Consider the following 14,288-nt stretch of genomic DNA (forward strand, 5'->3'; position numbering starts at 1 on the left):
TAGAAATCCTCTGTCCCCTCTGGCAGGTCGCACCAATCGGTTTGTGATGTTGTCTTCCTGTCTCGGGGAGGAGAGGAGGGTGAGTTGATGGTCCCTGGCAGCACTCATGGCGATGTTAAATTACCCCTCCCCCACCAAAACGGCTGGTGGCGGGGCTACGACATGCATACATGCATACATACAACAAATATACAGGTGCAAAATATCAAGCGCTGCGGGTCGTACCACCGGAGTATCATGGACAATGCGCTGTGCTGTGCAGTTGCTGCACAGTAGCAAAAGTTGAGTTGAGTTTTGACTCATAGTAATGTAGTAATTTTCTTGACCCCCACATATCGTTCTGCATAAAGCTACTGTACTCTACTGACCTCACCATTAAATTTCATTTGACTTCAAGTTCGGGCATTTTGCACCCCACACCGCTCCGTTGTTCGGTCTTTTTCAAATTTGCACTCGCTCCCTTTCACCACCTTCCAGAAATTTCCCTTTCTCTCCTGTGCCCCATTCGATTTTCTATTGTCCTATCCGCAGCTGCTCCTCCGACATTGTTGTATATGCCGCGGGAAGTAGCAGATCGGTGGGCCCGGAAGCGATATTTTGGCTAGCATTGCCTGCTGCCCAGAGTACATCAGGTCGCGCAAGCTCCAAGTCAACAAGGTGCGTCTTGTCCCAGCTTCGGAGCTTATCCTGCATGGGAACATGGGACGCTGTCTTCCGGGAGGCGTACAGAGTACAATTGCATGTCTTCAGCACCGACTGGGAAGCTCATGTTCTCTCTCTCTCGTTTCACAGACTTGAATAATTTTCTTCCTGGAAGCACTTTGCTAACACTTCGCAGATTGGTAGATTTCCTTCTATAGACTTTCCTCCGACTTCATAGCATATCATCGTCACCGCCGAGATGCATATCAAGGACATACTAGCTGGCTCTGAGCAGTCCGGCCAGCCAACCTTCTCGTTCGAGTTCTTTCCTCCCAAGACAGCTCAGGGTGTACAAAATTTATACGACCGTATGGACCGCATGCATGCATTCGGCCCTAGCTTCATTGATATTACCTGGGGCGCCGGAGGACGACTAGCAGAGCTCACTTGTGAGATGGTAGGTGTAGCTCAGACAACATAGTAAGCATATCCAAACAGGCTTGCGAGGTTCTCTAGGCATGCTCCGGAGCGGGAAAATGTCTCGGGAGCTTCCTCGTCACTCATCAACTATTCCAGTGCTAATCGTTTGTGTAGTGGCCTCGAAACTTCTATGCATCTTACATGTACCGATATGGGCGAGGACAAGGTCAATGAGGCACTCAACAACGCACGCAACGCTGGGTGTACCAATATTCTGGCCCTTCGTGGAGATCCACCTCGAGAGAAAGAGAAATGGGAAGCCACTGAAGGTGGATTTCAATATGCAAAGGATCTGGTCAAGCACATTCGAGCGAAATATGGAGATCACTTCGACATAGGCGTTGCAGGCTATCCCGAGGGAAGCGATGATCAAAAGGACGAAGCGATTCTTCTAGAGCATTTGAAGGAGAAGGTTGATGCGGGTGCTACGTTCATTGTTACCCAGATGTTCTACGATGCCGACAATTTCCTTCGATGGGTCTCAGAGGTCAGAGCCAAAGGCATTACTGTTCCAATCGTTCCGGGAATCATGCCAATCAATACTTATTCAAGTTTCCTACGACGAGCAAATCATATGGGCTGCAAGATCCCACCAGAATGGAGTGCGGCTTTGGAAGAGGTCAAGAACGACGATGCCGCGGTTCGAAGCATTGGCACTGGTCTTGTAGCGGAAATGTGTCGCAAGATTTTGGCAGGCGGGATTCACCACTTGCATTTCTATACGATGAACTTGGCGCAAGCTACTCGTATGGTCTTGGAGCAACTGGATCTACTGCCATCCGTGCACCGACCTCTCACTCAACCTTTGCCGTGGAGACAATCGCTGGGACTCGGACGCCGCGACGAGGACGTGCGCCCAATCTTCTGGAAAAATCGCAACAAGTCATACGTTGCGAGAACTCAAGATTGGGACGAATTCCCCAATGGTCGGTGGGGTGATGCGAGATCACCTGCCTTTGGAGAACTTGATGCCTATGACATCGGGCTCAAAGGCACCAACGAGCAAAATCGCAAGCTTTGGGGAGAACCGAAGACCATCAAGGATATTGCCAACGTCTTCGTGAAGTACCTAGAAAATGGTGTCGAAAGTCTTCCCTGGAGTGAAGCGCCAATCACGAACGAGGCAGATATCATCAAGGCAGATCTAATCAGTCTCAACCAGCGTGGATTCCTTACCATCAACTCCCAGCCAGCAGTCGATGGTGTAAAGTCGAGCGATCCAGTCTATGGTTGGGGGCCACGTAATGGATATGTATATCAAAAGGCTTACCTGGAACTCCTTGTTCCTCCCAATTTGATTGGCGAATTGATCGCTCGTATCGAACGTGATCCTGAATTGACCTATTATGCAGTCAGCAAAGCGAGCCCCCTAAAGACCAATTCTGCAGATGGGCCCAATGCTGTGACTTGGGGTGTATTCCCTTGCAAGGAGATTGTTCAGCCAACTATCGTTGAGCGTATAAGCTTCCTAGCATGGAAGGATGAAGCTTTCCGTCTGGGTACGGATTGGGCACGCTGTCACTCGTCTCTGAGTCCAAGTCGCCATCTGATTGAGAACATGATGGAGACTTGGTTCCTCGTGAATATAGGTAATAGCTTTCTTCTATTTTATGTTGGCATGAACTTGGCGCTAACGATCCAACCATAAGTCCACAACGACTTCCATCAAAGCCATGGACTCTTTCCTTTGTTCGATGGGCTCCAAGTCAATGACTTGAACAAGGAATTCGAAGTCATTGCTGTAAATGGTCATTCCCAGACCAACGGCGATCACGAGAAATCCAACGACATCAAAAACACACGTCTCACAAATGGCGCGTGATGCGTGGGGATTTCCTTACGACTTAATGATTCAACATGCAAGTGGATGATGAGGACATTTTCATATGGACTATTTGCATTGCATTATAGCGCGGTGTTTGGGGCAAAACTTCAACAAATTTGGCGTTTAAGCTGAAGATCTCAACGATCTCGATTGGTGGAAAAGCAAATAAGTTTTGCATGGTCACAACGGAGTTATCATTCTGCAATAGAGGCCAGAGTAGGGCAGATATGCCTTCAACGGCTTTACATAGTCAACGAAAAGACTGAGAGTTCTTCGCGTATATATCAATTTTGATATTGCACCCAATGTTTTTATCCACCTTGCTATGCGTCAGTTTTCAAATATGTGTCGTAAGTCAAGTGACGAGCTCGAGAACTCTACTCGGAAACCCGCCAAACAAGTCTTTCTCCACTGACTTCTTTCCGTCTTAGGGCGTCCATAGCACCCTGCGCTCTTTCTCGCAAGGTCTTACCCTCAATGATACGATATTTGTTTGGTTTTACTATGCCCTCAGCTAACATTGTTGGCATAATTTCTGATTGCAGCTGTTTTTTGAAGAGTTCATTCTGTGGCAGATTAATAATATATCCTCCCCCAAGAATGAGCTTTGTACGTACGTCCAGATAGAAATGAGTCCTGACACCACATGCGAGGACTCCTTCAGCCCAGTCTACCGATTTGGTCACATCCATCTCGTATTCTGGAGCAGAAGTCTCGCTAGCATCCGTCACGATAACCGGCAGCATTATGGCAACTTTTGCTCCCTTCTTTGCAATTTTAGAAATTGGAGCAATGCTGCCATACTTGGATCCAATGCAGTCCAGCACGAACGGGATCTCGCCACCTGCTGCAGCGAGTAATTTACTTGAGATCTCGGGATCACGATAATCAAATACTTCTCGGGCTCCAAACGATCTTAGTGTTTCACGGTGGGCCTTGGAAGCGGTAGCGAGCAAGTTGGTGTAGCCATAATAGCGGAGGATTTGGAGAGCGTATTGTCCCACAGAGGAAGAACCACCCCAAATCAAGATTGGGTCATCAGCATGTGGTGGCGTGGAAGACGGGCGTGGCCATGTGAGAGGGAGTTCTAGATCCGTACTAACAGCATGGAATACCGTCACAAAGTTGTTTGGCAGTGTGATCGCCTCTTGGGGTGTCGAGTTTGGGGGGATCTGAAGCTGTTAATACAAGCCAGATGATGAAAACTTCAGGCTTATCCCACCTTCCCGAGAAGGTACTCAGGGACAGTAGCTAGTTCTTGGTGAGCTTTCTCCTTTTGTTCCCTCCAACCAAAACCGAAGACCTAGAAATTATTAGAGACGACTGTCGCCAAACTCATAATCCCAAAAACAAGTACCTGATCTCCAACTTTGAGGTTCTTGACTTTGGGACCGAGTTCAACCACGGTTCCTGCGATACCATCTCCCATTACCTGGTAGTCTTAGCACAGGGGAGCTCTAGCTGTATTGGAGTGAATACCTGAGGATGCTTAACAAGAAGGCCACCATCGTTTTGGTGGAGGTCAAGAGGAGTCGACGCCGTCCATTGGACTTTCACAAGAACTTCTCCGTCGACAGGTTTGACAGTAAGGACCTGCAAGTTTCAGCACCTGCCTCGCATATATTATATTAAAATTGATGTTCCGTAACTGACTTGAATAACATCGACTTTAGCACGAGGTGCCACGGTCACAACAGCGGCGTGGGTAGACATATTTAATGACAAGAAAACGGTCAAACTTCAATCAGCATCCAACGAAACCACTCCAAATACTGAAACTCTTCAAGATATAAGCTCTGGGTGGTTGATTTCAAATCAGACATACGTGATGTGAATTACGTACAGGGGTCTGGCGGAACACCCGTGCATACAACGCGGGTCATCCGACACCAAGGATCCCTCGAGCGCCGGCGTTATTCACCACTTGTGAGATGCAAGCTGAAGAATTACGATTTCATGGATTAGACACCAAGTCTTCTCAATGAATTATGGGCTACTGCTTTCTTATCTCACCAATTACCACTAACAACAAACTCGTTGTTCCGCCCAATTCGGGAGTGCATACTCACCATTTCCTCACCCTGTTATGAATAGAGACTTTTCTGGGTTGCGGGCCTCGTCTATTCCTCCAAGAACTTTTCTATCATGACGTTCACTTCGTTCGGTTTTTCGAGCATTAGCCACTACAGAAGATTAATAACAGGTCTTCTTTTGAAAGCAAGACCGGGGGAAGATGAAGCCGTGCCTGAGAACGCAATGGAGGAGAGTTCTAGGTGCCGAGGACAAAGAACCAAGGAGTTTCATGCTTACATGACCCGCGTCTAATGACTCCTCCTTCATCTTGGGCGCAAGAGGCCTCATCTGGCTAGCCATGTCCGCTGCTGCTGTGATAAAGTTATTGCTAGAAACAAGGAGTGTTGGTTGTTGCAAAGTATGGTTCTTCTCCAGGATGCCTGGAGCGATGTCAAATTTTGTCTTCCCGCACTGACGGGAATGCGTTCACCTTTGTCGTCTTCTCTATTGATGTCATTCAATTGCGAGATGTACCAATTAAGACAAGGTCCGTATCCGCCATTCTCAGCAGAAAAAAACACTCGGTCGTACTCAATGTCCTATTTAGAGGTCAGGTTTTTTTCGTCAGCAAAGTGATGACACAGAAGCCTACTTCTTTGGTTCGATATGAGGGCGGATCGGCTACCTTCCCGGCCTCAAGCCAGTTTCTGGTACCGCCTTCAGCTCCCATATACTTCTTTCCTAGTTCTGCGTCCCTCGAGTGCATAAGAGATTGCATGGAGTCTACCTGAATACTAGTCAGTAAAGAACTATATTCACGGAGATGAAACATACATGTGCATTCATGAGCTGAGCGGCATGACTCCAATGAATTAGTACTGGATTGTCTCATAAAGAACAGAGGATCTGGCTACTCACTCTTCCTTGAAGAACAAAAAGTATCCAAAGACAGAGTATCCCATATGTTCTTGCACCATGGAGTTGACGTATTTCACAGTCTGTTCTGTAAGACCGGTCCCGGGAGCAGAATACCCGACATCAAGGAAGACAAGCTTGGAAAAGAGGATTGGACAATAGTTCATAAGGCGAGAAAGTAAAAACGAACCCCTGACTAAAGTTAGTCATATGCTGATCGACGTTGTGAAATTGATTCCCAATTACCAGTCGTGGCCTATGCCTACAACTTGTTCGATGTTTTCATGTTCCAAGATCTCATGGACATCGCTCGCCATCCCTTTCATGTTGTACTTCGTCGTATCCAGCGGTTTGGATGTCCCTCCATAACCAAGCAGGTCGGGGACAATGATTCCATAACCTCGCTGTTGGAAATAGTCGATTTGATGACGCCAGTCGCGAGAAGAGGACGGGAAGCCATGCAGAAAAAGGATATAAGTTCGGTTGCCTTGGCTTGGTTTGATATGGATGTAACTATATGTCAAGTCACGAGATGATGTATATTTCGTGTAAGGAAAGGCTTCCATCTTGGTGGATTTCTTGGTTGAAAGCTCGAAGAAGTATTGTTCTTTGAACGACAATTCAAAATTCAGACTGAAGGAACTTTCGCGACTTTTATGTATCGATTTGTGGGATACCCAATAGAGATGGCTTGAGGCGCGGCTGACAATGGACATCGGAAGTGGATCAAAGTCCGAGCTACCTGACGTACATAAGTTCCCGAAAAGGCTCCTTCCCAACATCAATGCCACCAATCGTCGTAACTCGGATAAAGTACGGTACTTGGCTATTTTTTGGGTTTGTAAGATTGCAACAGAGCGGAGGAAATGTAGATAGCAGGTTATGTCATTGCTTCATATCAGAAATTTTGATGGCCTGCGGAGACGCCTTTGCAGTACAAGGTATAGACACCTCTCTACTTACCGACATATGGAATATGTGTGTATGTGGTTATCTGTTGATATACCGATGGTCGTCATTTATCACAAGAATACTTACTATGCACCAGCTATTTACGCCACCCCTCCAGGTGCTTTTTTCCTTGCTTCTATGACAGCTTGGTTGCCAACTGGTGCTGGCCAAATCTTGACCAAGTCTAGTCCAACACTGTTCAAGAGCGCGATGAACTCCTTTTCACTTCGCTCCTTCCCACCAATTGCCATCATAACCATGTCCATCCAATACGTGCTCATGTCCTCGCCAACTTCCGTTTTTGCTGGCACGACGATCTCAGCAATGAGAAGGCGTGACTTAGGGCCCATAGCTTCGGCGATTCGTGTCAGGATGGCCTGACAAACACCATCTTGGTAATTATGGATGATACGTCGAAGATAGTAGACGTGGGCATCTAGTGGCAAGTTAGAGAAAAATATAAAGAAAGAGCTCGCAAATGCCTCTTACTTTTGATGGGTTGCTCGGTGTAGAAGTCGTACGGCATCTTCTCGATCCCTGGTACCAGATCCCGAGGTATTGTATCAAGAACCTGTGGTCTGTCTTGTAGAATCATTTTTGATGGGGTATTAAATCCATTTGATGTCTCTTTCTGGATGAGCAATAAGGACTGGCCCCGTCCACCTCCAATGTCAACTACGAATGCTCTTTCTGGCTCGGCGTCGACTGCCTCCTTCATAGAAGAAAATGGAAACATTCCCAGCCTGTAGGCCAGTCAGCACCTGTACAGTTGAAGAAAAGAATCTGTGAGTTTCACGTTGGGAGGGAAGCTTCTTGCTGCATCATAGCCTTATTGAACATGTTGAGACGTTGGGGGTCGGCAGTAAGTACTTCATAGAAAGTGAGGCCCTCGGAACCATAAGCACAAGAATACGGTGTTTTCCGCAAGTCGATCAGCTCCTCTGGGGTTTTGGTCTTGAAGTACTCAGGCCACGTGAGATAACAGCCCATCATGTTCATGCTAGGCAAAGGTTAACTCAGTTCTCAACTCTAAACGTGATGGTATCACTCGCCATAGGTTGTAGAAATCAAAGGCAGCACCCTGCAAGTACGCTCTTGACTTTGGCGTGTGCGCGTAGGTATCTTCCCCAGTCAGGTCCACGATGCCAGTGCCAGTGAGCATTCTCATCAAGCGTACTGCGTTCGAGTTTAGCATAGACGGGGTTTTGGCTGTATGACTGGATCATACCAATCACGTTGGCCTCGAGATTCACCAGTTTGCCGAGCTCTGCCGCCGTGATACTCCCCTGCTTTGGCATAGCTTCAAAGATTCCCATCTTGACCATCATGTTCAATGAAGTTGCCATATTCATCTACACAGAAGATCAAGTCAGCTGATCCGCCCAGGTGTGGCGTGGACAATTCCATCTTACGAAAGTCCACTGTCGAAGCACTATGAACATGTCAGTATTTGAGGGTGACTTGAGGGTCCCAGAAACCGCTTACTGGCATCCATGGGGTCTTCGAGCGTCTGATAAAGAATATCAACCTGCTTCATCAACTCATATCGATCGACTCGATCTCCATTGAAACTCTTCGCTTCGGCAAGGATAGCCTCTGCTTTCTTTACGATGTCCGATTCGGTTGAGCCCATGATTTAGTGCCCTTTCAACAACTTAGAAAGTGGTGGTACGAAGAAGCTCTTGGGGGATCTGTCGCAACAAAGTCGAAGATAGAAATGAGGTTCTTTTGGGACGGGCGCTTCCCTACTTGGTGTAACCAGATGCTTCAATTCCAGATAAGGGGAGTGAACCAAGCGTCGGGCGGGGGAAGGAAAAGTGGCAGGTCTAGAACAGATAGATCTAGGTCGTCCGCCACACGGCACTACTGTACGGTGATATTGTACTACGGTAGGAAGTCAAACACAGTTCGAAGTATGTACTGTCGGTCCACATCCAGAGGCGTTCGGGTTGAATCAAGTTATGTTGTACAGTACATGTACATGTACATGTACAATCGTGCACTGTATCGTACGATAGGGTACCTATGTATGGATGGTAATCTTACTTTTTCATTTAGACGTGAACTTCCGAATAATTAATTACTGGCACCTGTGGCAGTGCGGCGTTCCGGTTTGCATCTGTGCCTACTTGGCACTTCGCAGCAGCCGTGCTAAGGGAACTCATGGTGAACCTGCCCTTGGGATATCCGTTGCCAGCACCCACTACCTACCTACGCAATGCACACCACACCTCACTTCCCCTCGAAAGCCCCCGTCTTCCCACAATACACGACGTGATACTTACCCCACGATTCCACTCCATTTGAGCTGCCACAGAAGGGCACACAGAAGGGCACCACTTCGTAAGATTACCTTCTTGCATTGTGCAGTATCGCACAGCGACAGGAGGACCTTGACCCTCCGCTTTCACCTGCCGCGCACCCCGCCCCGCGGCTGTCTCTGGAACAAAGTGGACAGAAACAGTCCCCGATACGATATGCACGACGACGAAGAGGATACAAATGCAATTGAGGCTGAGAGTTCAGATGTACGACAAGGCCTTCCAGCCGGAGGCATCTCCGCATCACAGTTGCTGACAAGATTCACACCCAGGGCTTTGATGGAGACTCCGCTTATGCGGGTTCCTCGTAAGATCTGTCCAAGGATCATCACGTCCCCCTGCTGATCCAGACTTCACCTCAGGGCAGGAAGCTTGACCGAAACTCTGGCGTCGACAATCGCTCGAGGCATTGAAGAGCATGGCAGAACTTGTGAGTAGCCGACAGCGCTGTAATGCAACTTGGAGAGCAGAAAGAGACTGATCGTGCATGTCCAGACGCAGCATATGGCAACGAGGGTAAGCTCAGAGGCTGGTGCAAAATGGCCATGCTTGCTGACAGGAATCAGAGTATGGCCTTCCGATTGACGAAGAAGAATTGGATCGAATTGATATGTCCCACGCCAAATACTCGATGCTCCTAGAGAAACGATTATTTGTCGCTCCCATCAATCCCCAACCTCAACGGGTTTTAGATATTGGCACTGGAACGGGGATCTGGGCCATAGAAGTACGCACCACATCAATTTCTTGGCCTTTTGTCCCAATTTCCAAGTCGTCACTGGCTGATGCGAACAGATGGCCGACAAGTATCCCAGCGCTGAAGTCCTAGGTCTAGATATTGCCCCAACTCAACCATCGTGGGTGCCTCCGAATTGCATTTTTCAGATTGACGACGTTGAAATGCCATGGACGTTGGGAGTGGAGACCTTCGACTACATTCATGCTCGGGACCTATTGTTATCCATACGAGACTGGCCCAGACTCGTCGAGCAATCATTTGAGTAATTGCGTCCCGGATCTCAAAGTAAACACAATTGACTTGAACTTCGCAGTCATTTGAAGCCCGGCGGATACCTAGAGCTTCAGTGCGTGTATCCTCGAATACGATGTGATGATGGCTCGACTCCGCCTCAAACCGGCCTCGAACAATTCTCCGCCCATGCTCAGGAAGCATCCGTTAGAATAGGTTGCCCTTTGGACGCCTGTACTCGATACGCAGAATACATGTCGTCAGCAGGATTCGAAGACGTTGTTGAAAAGAGATTCAAAATGCCCAGCGCACCTTGGGCGAAAGAGAAGAGAATGAAATTGATAGGTGCCTTTGAGATGCACAATTTGTTGAAGGGTATCAGTGGGATGTCACTACGAATGTTCTCGAAAGGATATGGTTGGTCGCGAGAGGAAATTGAAGTCTTCCTGTAAGTCTCAATTTCTCGGAGAATAGTTCCCTTATTCCTTGCTGCTATCTCGGGGGTCGTGCTTCAGAGCTGGACTAAGAATAGGCTCCTAAAACATGCACACTACTACCGAAACATACAAAAGGGGTTGACTGACTCGGAGATTCTGACATCAGGGTTCAAGTACGGAAGGATATTCAAAATTTGAAGTATCATACTTACTACGAATTGTGAGTGTTCCTTGTTCCATTTATTTCCCAGAAGAAACATTGTCTTGGATTGATTCTGACCTACCTTCTCGTCCAGCATTGTTGTATACGGTCGAAAACCTGGTGGGTCGGGAGCCACAGCGAATCATTCGAGTGTATAGATAATCTCTTGTACATTATATTATAGTCTAATCTAGTAACCTCAGCGCAGTGAACAGTGCACTGGTTAGTATCTCTGTGATGCTATTCATCCCTTTGTGTGTTTCGGGACTTTCCCTTCGAATGAATGATCGCTTTTGTCATGTCGGCATTTAACAATCATAAACTATAGGAGACTTCCCTGGTCCCTTTCTTGGCACCAGACACCTTCCAGGATCTGAAGGCCATTTCGACTACCTTAAGAATATGTATCTATAATCTGTTTCATTACCACTACAAGTAATCAAGGACAACACTGTAACCCTACGATGACTCTTCGGACAATTCATTGATACCGGGAGACTTTTCAATATCCCATGTCAATTCTAGACAACTACCTGGGGATTGAATTACAAAGGCCGAATATGTGAGAACCTTCCCATCGAGTACTTGGATTGGGAAGCTCGAAGGGGGCACAACAGTCCAAGGTCTGTCATGTCTGCACGAAAGCACTTAACAGACTGATAGTACCAATCCCTAGACTAGACAAGCCCGCGGATGATCTTCGTGACCTTTTCTGCACTTCCAACACTGTTTTGATATCCTGCGCCTGCATGGCCATAGGCATGCACAATATAAATATCCTCCACGGGACCATTTTTTTCCAGCTCAACTCTCGGACCACCGTGTCTTCCTGGTCTCAAACCAACTTGAGCACTGATGACTTCAAATTCGCCCCCCTTTCCCGATCTCAACTCCTCGGCTAAACCCTCTCGCTTAACTCTATCCAAGATCCTTTCACTCAAATCGTTATCAACTTCGCAGTTCCAATTCTGCGATTGCTTGCAGCCTCCAAGCATCGTGGTACCACTGCCTGGTCGAGGGATGACATAGAGAACCTCCTGGTCATTTGTATTGGGGATTTTGGTGTACGATCTGCCCATCTTGGCCTCTCCTTTCACAAGGACAGTCTGTCCACGGATTGGAAACAATCTGTCTGCTTCTGCCTTGGTAACAAAGTTCCGAGCAGAAAGACCACTACAGTTGACGAGGGCGAGAATCTTAGATCTGCTCATCTCCTTTGAGACACTCTCTTGGGCCCATGTGTCCAGGACAACTTGTTTGGCGTCTCTGACCACGCCCACGAGTCCCTTAGAAGTCTTGATTTCCTTTCTCACGACGTTCGCCCCAAGGTTTTTCGCGCGATCGAGTAAGATTTCAAGATATCGCGGGACATTGATACACACACTCTGAAATTCGATCCCAAAGACGGCTCCCCCACCCTTTGGGACCTCAATCTTGTCCTCGAGGTTCAAAATCTTGAAATCACGAACGTCATTCTTCCACCACAGACCACTTCCACTGCAGGAACTTAGTATAAATTTCCAGAGGGTAATTTTGAAGTTGTGGAAGAGTGGAAGAGCTTAGCTCTTGGAGGGATGGTTTGACGATTTGTTGGGCATATCTCAGGCTTTTCATGAAATGGAAAATGAACAGTAGACTCTGTACATACTCGTGTCCTGTTGTCTCTGAATCATCAGCTCCCCAGAAATAACTAATCATTCTTCTCCCCAGCCCTAATCTGCATTCCTTTGCTTCTGTAGTCTCTTCCTCGACGCTGTCATCCAATGACATCATCCAGTGATCGTAGGTCTTTTTATCCCATTCTCGCACTTCAGAATCTTCTAGTGAGAGGCTGGCGGATGAGCGCCAGTCACCACCAGCCCAAGGCGAGGTGTAGTCTGATGAACGATCACCAGGGACATGAGATGCAATCACAGTCACCTTGTAGTTCGACGTGGAAGGCGAAGAGAGGAGAGAGATAGCCGTTTGGAGACCGGTCACACCCGCGCCGAGGATTATAATGTGAGACATGAGGGCCGGTTTAGTGTCAATATCTTCGAATTATTGGAATGATAAATAACGATCGAGAACGCGAAGAATATAGTTCATATTTCGAGAGACGTTAACGATTTAGACAAATAAGAAAGCTAGCAAAAAGTTAGTTAAAAAATCTAAAGTTTATTTAAAATTAAGAATTTTTTAAAAGTTTATAGAAATTTAATAATAATAATATAAATACTAATATTAAAATATTGTTTTTAGTGGCATTAAACCCACGAATGAGATATAATTATATAATATAAAGAATAGGAAAAGTTTCAATACCGTTTTTAAAGCCGACATCGGCCAAGCGAGTGAAGCTTGACAAAGCGCTCATGGCCGAGGCTCTAAACTGTCATCATATTATCATAATGCAATTCACTTGGCCCAATTGTTCGCCGACCATGGGATTGCGTTATTGCAAGCTCAATCTTCGATATATAACCGCTTGTCCTTGTAGTTGTACATGAGAAATTTATATATTCATTTCCGTACATACTCAGTCACCCCTTTTCAAGCGATAGAGGTCGATCGATGCATACCAATCTGAGCTAAGTAAAAAGATATCAGTATGGCAACCACCCTGCAACTGCGTGTTCTTTTCTTCGACGTCTTCGGGACGTGTGTAGCCCAGAGGACCCCAGTAGCGGATGAACTTTGGAAAGCGACTCGAGAGGCGCTGGAGTCGGATGAGTCGTCGATCAGTAGTGAAGTGCGAACCAAAGCGGCGGAGATGGTATGCGGCCAATTCAGCACTCCCACAAAACATGAATTAATTGATTCTGCAATCATACAAAGCGTGGTTCGAGTTCGGAGCAGTGAGTGTCTAATGAAATAACATTATCACAAATCTTCGTGCTAAAAAGAGCAGGAATGGAACAAAGAAGGGGAAAAGTTCGTTCGCGAGAGTAACGGTACCGTAGACTGGAGAGCGGTCGACAAACATCGTGCTGAATTACTGCCTCAACTCCTTGTCCGTCACGGCTTGATAATTCCACACGAAGACGCCAGCACCTCGGAGTTTCAAGTTGGAGAGGGTTCGCTCCGGGACGAGTCGCAACTCAAGCATCTCGGCCTCGTCTGGCACCGTCTAACCCCTTGGCCAGACACCTGCCATGGGTTAGACTTGCTCGATAGGAAGCTCTCTACCGTAACCCCTAGCAACTCTTACAATGACTTGTTGGAAGATCTGGTGGCGCGTAGCAACATCCCCTTCACGCATATTTACTCCGCCGACATGTTCCGCTCTTTCAAGCCGAACCCCAAGGTGTATCTCGGGGCCGCAGAGAAGATGGGCGTAAAGCCCGAGGAATGTGAGCTTATAAGTCAAACTTTTCCCCTAGTTTGTATTAATTCTAGGAGTCAAGATCTCTGGGAGCTGCTCATTGAAGAAAATGTGTTTCAATTCTTCGGGTGAACTTCTCGGCTCTTTGATCTCCTTTAAAAGTGTGTATGCTAAGTTGTTTATAAATAGCTGCGCATCTGAGTAATTTGAAAAATATTAAAGCGTGCG

At 47.1% G+C, this 14,288-nt stretch overlaps 7 protein-coding genes across 7 annotated transcripts; 3 read left to right on the plus strand and 4 right to left on the minus strand.

The window, feature by feature from the left end:
- Positions 1-901: 901 nt before the first annotated feature.
- On the plus strand, positions 902-3,224 carry LY89DRAFT_769751 (methylenetetrahydrofolate reduct; the record flags this gene model as incomplete). The annotated part of the gene is made up of 2 exons (XM_018221833.1): positions 902-1,122; positions 1,237-3,224. The coding sequence occupies 2 exons, from the start codon at positions 902-904 to the stop codon at positions 2,768-2,770; spliced, it is 1,755 nt and encodes a 584-aa protein (XP_018060637.1). The 3' UTR covers positions 2,771-3,224.
- On the minus strand, positions 3,048-5,026 carry LY89DRAFT_415076 (NAD(P)-binding protein). The gene is made up of 6 exons (XM_018207359.1): positions 4,601-5,026; positions 4,427-4,540; positions 4,305-4,379; positions 4,170-4,250; positions 3,565-4,119; positions 3,048-3,513 (listed from the first exon to the last, which is right to left on the minus strand). The coding sequence occupies exons 1-6, from the start codon at positions 4,658-4,660 to the stop codon at positions 3,325-3,327; spliced, it is 1,074 nt and encodes a 357-aa protein (XP_018060638.1). The 5' UTR covers positions 4,661-5,026; the 3' UTR covers positions 3,048-3,324.
- Positions 4,929-6,521, minus strand: LY89DRAFT_662388 (alpha/beta-hydrolase). The gene is made up of 7 exons (XM_018212644.1): positions 6,122-6,521; positions 5,879-6,067; positions 5,795-5,822; positions 5,613-5,747; positions 5,451-5,559; positions 5,258-5,400; positions 4,929-5,130 (listed from the first exon to the last, which is right to left on the minus strand). The coding sequence occupies exons 1-7, from the start codon at positions 6,439-6,441 to the stop codon at positions 5,068-5,070; spliced, it is 987 nt and encodes a 328-aa protein (XP_018060639.1). The 5' UTR covers positions 6,442-6,521; the 3' UTR covers positions 4,929-5,067.
- Positions 6,522-6,825: 304 nt separating this feature from the next.
- On the minus strand, positions 6,826-8,885 carry LY89DRAFT_692623 (O-methyltransferase). The gene is made up of 7 exons (XM_018216573.1): positions 8,312-8,885; positions 8,239-8,258; positions 8,055-8,178; positions 7,879-8,002; positions 7,623-7,826; positions 7,316-7,569; positions 6,826-7,262 (listed from the first exon to the last, which is right to left on the minus strand). Exons 1-7 carry the CDS (start codon positions 8,457-8,459, stop codon positions 6,928-6,930), a joined length of 1,209 nt encoding a protein of 402 aa, XP_018060640.1. The 5' UTR covers positions 8,460-8,885; the 3' UTR covers positions 6,826-6,927.
- LY89DRAFT_633225 (S-adenosyl-L-methionine-dependent methyltransferase) lies at positions 8,886-10,965 on the plus strand. Its single transcript, XM_018211336.1, has 9 exons — positions 8,886-9,354; positions 9,420-9,454; positions 9,510-9,577; positions 9,643-9,663; positions 9,714-9,874; positions 9,943-10,148; positions 10,200-10,565; positions 10,721-10,774; positions 10,851-10,965. The coding sequence occupies exons 1-9, from the start codon at positions 9,304-9,306 to the stop codon at positions 10,912-10,914; spliced, it is 1,026 nt and encodes a 341-aa protein (XP_018060641.1). The 5' UTR covers positions 8,886-9,303; the 3' UTR covers positions 10,915-10,965.
- A 468-nt stretch (positions 10,966-11,433) lies between these two features.
- LY89DRAFT_769781 (nucleotide-binding domain-containing protein) lies at positions 11,434-12,766 on the minus strand (the record flags this gene model as incomplete). Its single annotated transcript, XM_018221834.1, has 3 exons — positions 11,434-11,952; positions 12,007-12,253; positions 12,405-12,766. 3 exons carry the CDS (start codon positions 12,764-12,766, stop codon positions 11,434-11,436), a joined length of 1,128 nt encoding a protein of 375 aa, XP_018060642.1.
- Positions 12,767-13,346: 580 nt separating this feature from the next.
- On the plus strand, positions 13,347-14,192 carry LY89DRAFT_744011 (HAD-like protein; the record flags this gene model as incomplete). Its single annotated transcript, XM_018221007.1, has 3 exons — positions 13,347-13,511; positions 13,647-14,088; positions 14,143-14,192. 3 exons carry the CDS (start codon positions 13,347-13,349, stop codon positions 14,190-14,192), a joined length of 657 nt encoding a protein of 218 aa, XP_018060643.1.
- Between the last annotated feature and the right edge of the window lie 96 nt (positions 14,193-14,288).

The sequence above is a fragment of the Mollisia scopiformis genome (assembly GCF_001500285.1).
Source record: "Mollisia scopiformis unplaced genomic scaffold LY89scaffold_46, whole genome shotgun sequence".
NCBI lineage: Eukaryota > Fungi > Ascomycota > Leotiomycetes > Helotiales > Mollisiaceae > Mollisia > Mollisia scopiformis.